The sequence below is a fragment of the Pimephales promelas genome, chromosome 1, assembly GCF_988280905.1.
Source record: "Pimephales promelas chromosome 1, fPimPro1.hap1.1, whole genome shotgun sequence".
NCBI lineage: Eukaryota > Metazoa > Chordata > Actinopteri > Cypriniformes > Leuciscidae > Pimephales > Pimephales promelas.
Genome location: NC_142769.1, coordinates 22,873,057 through 22,879,056, shown reverse-complemented (window position 1 = coordinate 22,879,056; position 6,000 = coordinate 22,873,057). Strand labels below are relative to the sequence as shown.

Here is a 6,000-nt window from a genome sequence, read left to right as displayed (position 1 = left end):
TGTAACTCCAATTCTTAAGAAACCTGGTTCAGATCCCAATAACTTTAATAATTTTCGTCCTATCTCAAATCTCCCATTCATCACCAAAATTCTGGAAAAAATAGTTGCTGCTCAACTTCATACACATCTTTCGGAGAATAATTTATATGAACAATTCCAGTCTGGTTTCCGTTCTCTTCACAGCACAGAAACGGCACTCCTTAAAATCACTAATGACCTTCTTCTGGCTGCTGATTCTGGTTTATTATCTATTCTTCTTCTGCTTGATTTGAGCGCAGCATTCGATACAATCTCACACACTATCCTATTAGACAGACTTTCCTCTATCGGTATTACTAACACGCCTCTTAACTGGTTTTATTCCTATCTCTCTGGCCGCACTCAGTTTATTCAGTTAAAATCATTCACTTCTCATTCAGTTCCTGTCACCACAGGAGTGCCCCAGGGCTCTGTCCTGGGACCCCTGCTTTTTATTATTTATCTTCTTCCTCTTGGTCACATTTTCCGTAAATATCAGATTCAGTTCCATTGCTACGCAGATGACACCCAGCTCTATCTTTCAACAAAACCTAACTCAATACTTCCACCATTTTCCCTTACTAACTGTCTCCTTGACATAAAATCCTGGTTCACTTCAAACTTCCTTAAATTAAATAGCACCAAAACAGAATTGCTTCTTATTGGCACAAGATCAACATTAAACAAACTTCATAATTTTTCAATTCCCATTGATAGTTCCTACATCTCCCCCTCCCCTCAGGTTAAGAGTCTGGGTGTCATCTTAGATAGCACCCTCTCGTTTACGTCTCATGTTAATAATGTTACCCGGTCTGCTTATTATCATCTTCGAAATATCAACCGTCTGCGCCCTTTCCTTACGCCTCATTCCACTGCCATTCTTGTTTATAGTCTAGTCACTTCTCGTTTAGATTACTGTAATTCCCTCTTGTTTGGCCTCCCGCATTAAAACACTTCGTAAACTACAAATGGTCCAAAATTCAGCTGCTCGTATTATCACCCGTACCCCCGCTATCCATCACATCACTCCAATCTTACAACAACTCCATTGGCTACCTATCATTTATCGTATCAACTATAAAATACTTCTCCTAACTTTCAAAGTCATTCATGATCTTGCCCCTTCATATCTTTCTGATCTTCTCCATATATCCACATCTGCTCGCACTCTTAGATCCTCCTCTTCCATCCATCTCACTGTTCCCCGTGTCCGCCTTGTTACTATGGGTAGCAGAGCTTTTAGCTGCTCTGCTCCCCAACTCTGGAACTCGCTTCCACCGGACCTCCGTAATATTGATTCCCTCTCACATTTTAAATCAAAACTTAAAACCCATCTTTTTAGAATAGCTTACTCCCTCTGACTATGTTGTATTTTAATTGTATTGTAATTTTTATTGTTTTGTTTTGTATAATGTACGGTGACCTTGAGTGTCAAGAAAGGCGCCTAGAAATAAAATGTATAATAATAATAATAATAAATCTTACTTTTTCTTTTTTGCATTTTTTTTTTCTCAGAGCAGATCGTCGAGCAAACAGTGTGCAGCACTAGTTTCTGTCTGACGTCCATATTCGCGTGTTGTGTTCTTCTCTGCAGTTTCGCGTCATTTCTGGTTCGTTGTATTGCGTGGTTTTTCGTTACAAAACATGGTTTCTAGACCAGATAGAATCGTGTTGTTGTCAACTCGTTATTTATTTGATTATTTAAAGGATTTAGACCGTACTATAGTACTGAAACAGCTCTCATTGAGTCACAAATGATATGCTCTTATCATCCGATCGTGGTTGTATCTCTATGTAGTGCGTTGTTAACTCGTGTAGTGAGTTACCTCCTGTTGTGGATCAATCACGTTGTGTTGTGTGGTGTGAACAGCTAAACAACGTGAACACTCATGATTTCACTGAGAGCAAGTCATGTAGTGTGAACTGCACAGTTCAGCCGGACATTTTAAAATCATGTAGTGTGAACTAGGCTTTAGTCATGGTATTACTGAATAATAACCCCATAAATGCATCCATTAAAAAAAATATATATATATATATATATATATATGAAGAGTTCAGATGCAAAGGCCTCTAAATGCCATTTGAAATTTTCTTCTAGAATGATAATTTTTATCAAGCTTGTATATTTGATTTGTAGATTTGATTTCACTTAAATGGCAATGATAATTACATATTAATTGTTATTTAAGTGAAATTACTGAACTTAAATATAAAAGTTTGATAAAAATCATCATTAAAGAAGAAAATTTTTTAAATGGCATTTAGAGGCTTTTGCATCTGAACTCTTCATATATAATGTAATATATACATTACAGTACATGCAACTCTGAGCCTTTTGTGCCAATTCCTACCTTAATGGTTTAATTTTAAAACAATGTGTACTCCACAATCTAAACAGATTATGTGTCTACAAAACCCTCATTAACAAATAGAAGAAAAATGATATTCACCATAATATAATGTCAGAAATCACTATTCAATTAACCTCAAAATCTATTTGGACTAACAATCGTACAAATGTTGATATTCAGATGAAATAAAAAAATATGTATCCATTCATCAAATGGGTTGAGATTTTGTGCCATCTATGGTCAACAGATTAAAAATAAGGTGTTCATTTTGCCCCATCTTACCCTACATGCAGAGATAAGAGCAGAAAACAGAAAACACACATAAACATCCCAAAGTCAATGGATTTATTTCCGTTGCACTGAAGTTGTTCACAGTAGTTACAAGGGGATACATTAGCGGCGATTCTATTTTTCCCGCTCTGTATTATTCAAATCCGTGATACATTACAATCCAGCTCTCCCAAAGTACAAAATATGAAGGACAACAATGTGTATTGCTTAGATTACATCTCCACTTATTCTCCACACTGTATGTTCCCATAAGTGATCAAGTGTTATGACATCCCAGAACCCCAAACCGAGAGCATGATGCAGTAGAGCATGTGGTGAGAAAGCGTTCACGATAAGGGAGATGAGAGAGAAAAACGACAAACTGAAAATGAAGGCATGATAACGGGGGAAACAAGTCGATGATGGAAAAGGAGAAGGGGAGGAGAAATTTAACATCCACAACATCATGCAAATTAAAGCCTAATGTCGGACATGCAATACGAGAGATAGAGTCGGGAGCAGCAGGATCCCCTTGATGGTTTTAAGAAAGTCATTTGCCCAAAGTTGTCTATTTACAACATGTGATTTGAGCTTGTCCACCTGTTTTACACGCACAATGAGATGAGTGACAAATATCAATACTTCATTATCCCCCCCCCCTCCCCCCCACCCTAAAGAGGCTAGTCTACATTCTTAAATTACCAGTAAATAATTTAACATATACTACAGGCTCTTTAATCTGGTCAAAGCCGGGAAAGAAAGAGTGCTTCATTCACAAAATCGGATAAGTGTTATCGTACACAAAACACAAGATCCTTCAAACAATCTGACGAGTCGCCCTGATGCAAAAAATAAAATCTTCACCAGCTGGTTTTGTAAGTATTCCCCAGCTGAATAAATTAAAAAAAGACAAAAAAACACATAAATAAGTTAGAGAGAAAAAAAAGGTCTCTAAAAAGGTCTCTGAATCCTGCAGATGTTTCTCAATAAAAATTAAACACAAAATAAATAAAAATTTAAAATTGACATCCTTGAATACATTAAGCATAATTGTCATTCAAATCTAACATTTCATAAACGCTACATGAGAAAAAAAAAAAACAGTATGTGGCAACACAATTCATCTAAGCAATGTCACTCATAGACATTTGTTACATAAGGAATATTTTAGTCTGTACAACAGAATAGATCATTTACTGTGACGCCCCCCCTCCCACCCCCGTATCCCAGTCCACAGCACCCCATCATTTTTCAAATAGGTTCTCCAAATCTTGTACAGCAATGACACTGAGTTCATAAAATGCTTTAAATTCTTCATTTCACAAAAAAAAAGACTACAATGAAAAGAATACAATCCAACAACGGTCCTCGAGGGCAACTCCCCAAACATGTGCGTCGTGCGTTCCATTCGCCATGTGTCCTTTTGTAACGATGTCCTGTATGTACGTTTGTGTGTGCATCAGCAGAGAGAAGGAATAGGATAAAAGACGAGCAAGGATCTTTAAACAAAAAGATGAATTGTTGGTTAGCTTATTGAGAATTCATAAACATCTTTATTTTAAGGCTCCACTCCAAATCCATGGACATGTGTGGCTCTATGTACAGTAGCTGCAGGAGGAAGGAGTTGAGGAATAGGTTGGAACAGCTCTTGTTGGTGTTTGGGGTGTTTAGATGCATCAGATTGAGGAGTTTCCCTCAGCGGCTTGTACTGAACTTCCTGTGTAATGTGCCCTCCATCAATGTGCCAAACATTGAATCTTGTGCAAGAGCGGGACTTGGGCTTTAACACGTTTTCTGGATAATTCCTGGTAGCAGAAATAAATAAATAAAGGCATCATCAAACAGAATTTAAAGAGACACTGTGAAGACAAAACCACACTGGAGAGAAAATAAATATATGCGTGTCTGTATGCGCCTTTTGTAAAGTGTCGGGTCAGTACGTACAGTACTTCAGTACTCATTCCATTATATAAAACGTTGTACTTCAGTCAACAACATCCTTTCAGTGGTCACCATGACTGGATTCTTTTATTTTATTTTTAAAACTACTAATCTAGTATTTCTCCAGGTTTTAAGGTTGTTCCTGTGTCCCAACTGATGGTGCCATCTTGGCTTTGTCTTGGCCAGATGGACATTTGGAGTCATTAGGCTCAGGCTCGTGTCTCTTGCTGTTGGCATGCTTGGGCGTGCCGGGCGGATGGGAAACCTGCCCGTTCTTCTCGTCTGAAAAGAGCTGTTTAATTACGTCAAAGAAGTTACTCAATGGGCTGCCTGGGTGCACAGATGGGAGAAGAGGAGAAGAACAAGAAAACAAGAAAGGAGAGAGAGAGAGAGAGACAGAGAACAAATACATGAACAATGAGGATCACAGACGAGGCAAGGTGAGATGATGAGAGGCAGGATGAGACTGCATAAACTGGAGACAACAAGCCATGTTTCTGACATGGATCTGCAGGCATGTTAACTGTTTGACAGTGCAGCTGTGTTACTGGGTCTCATTGTGGTAGTGAGTATCTGTGGCTGAGCAGTCTCCATCTGATCTGTGATCGTCACTGGATGGAATGAAAACAAATGTTGATGTATTAAAAAGAAAATCATCTGTACTGATGAAGTTTAGGAATTCAAATTGTGAGTGAATGTACATCAATGAAGAATTTAGCAAATGCTGTATGGTAGGCTATTTAGTATTCAGGGTGTAAATATGCATTAGTACACCTGACAATGAAAACTGCCTGGTTGATTCATTTGTTCACAAATCAGACTACTCTGGGATGCGTTTCCCAAAAGCATCGTTAGCCAACTATGGCCGCAAGTTCCGTCGTTATCAGCATAGTTCAACGAGTCGGTGTTTCCCGAAACCATCGTTCCAACGAACATTCGCAAACAGCATCGCAAAGTTGTGTGGTTTGAACGACAGCTCTCGACCTATGGTTAGAGGCATTGTTTCTATATTGCATGACATTTGGAGGTAATAAATGATTATCTTGAGCAAAATAAGCAAGCTGACATTCAGAACAACCGGTGCCTTTTATTTAGAATACATACACATGTAATTTACGTCTTTTAGTTTGTCAAAAGATTTGAAGTACCGTGTTTGAAGAGTGCGCATATGCAACGTGCTTTACTATGTAAGAACGAGACAAATATTGAGTCTGGTAATAAAGCAAAACAACTGAGAACGATTAGAAATAGTCCTTAGATGACATGTCTGTAATTTATATAAAACAAATCTAGCGTTAATTGGATCTCAAACAGTTTCATTAAAAGTAGTTATTACTCCACCACGTGCAAAACCAATGTGGTTGAACGATACTTTGCGACAGTGAGTTTCGGGAAACAGTCGTGACTAGTTGATTTC

The 6,000-nt window shown here is 38.0% G+C and overlaps 1 protein-coding gene across 6 annotated transcripts in view; it reads right to left on the bottom strand.

Annotated features, from left to right (window-relative positions):
* Positions 1 to 2,703: 2,703 nt before the first annotated feature.
* brsk2b (BR serine/threonine kinase 2b) overlaps positions 2,704 to 6,000 on the bottom strand; it is a 167,713-nt gene continuing 164,416 nt past the window's right edge. For 5 of the 6 annotated variants that reach the window (XM_089129333.1, XM_089129338.1, XM_089129339.1 and 2 more), the window contains one exon: positions 2,704 to 4,913. In XM_089129333.1, the coding sequence (XP_088985459.1) occupies positions 4,714 to 4,913 (200 nt within the window). In that variant the 3' untranslated portion in view covers positions 2,704 to 4,713. The remainder of the gene's footprint in view (positions 4,914 to 6,000) is intronic. The other variant, XM_089129340.1, reaches the window with a different exon arrangement.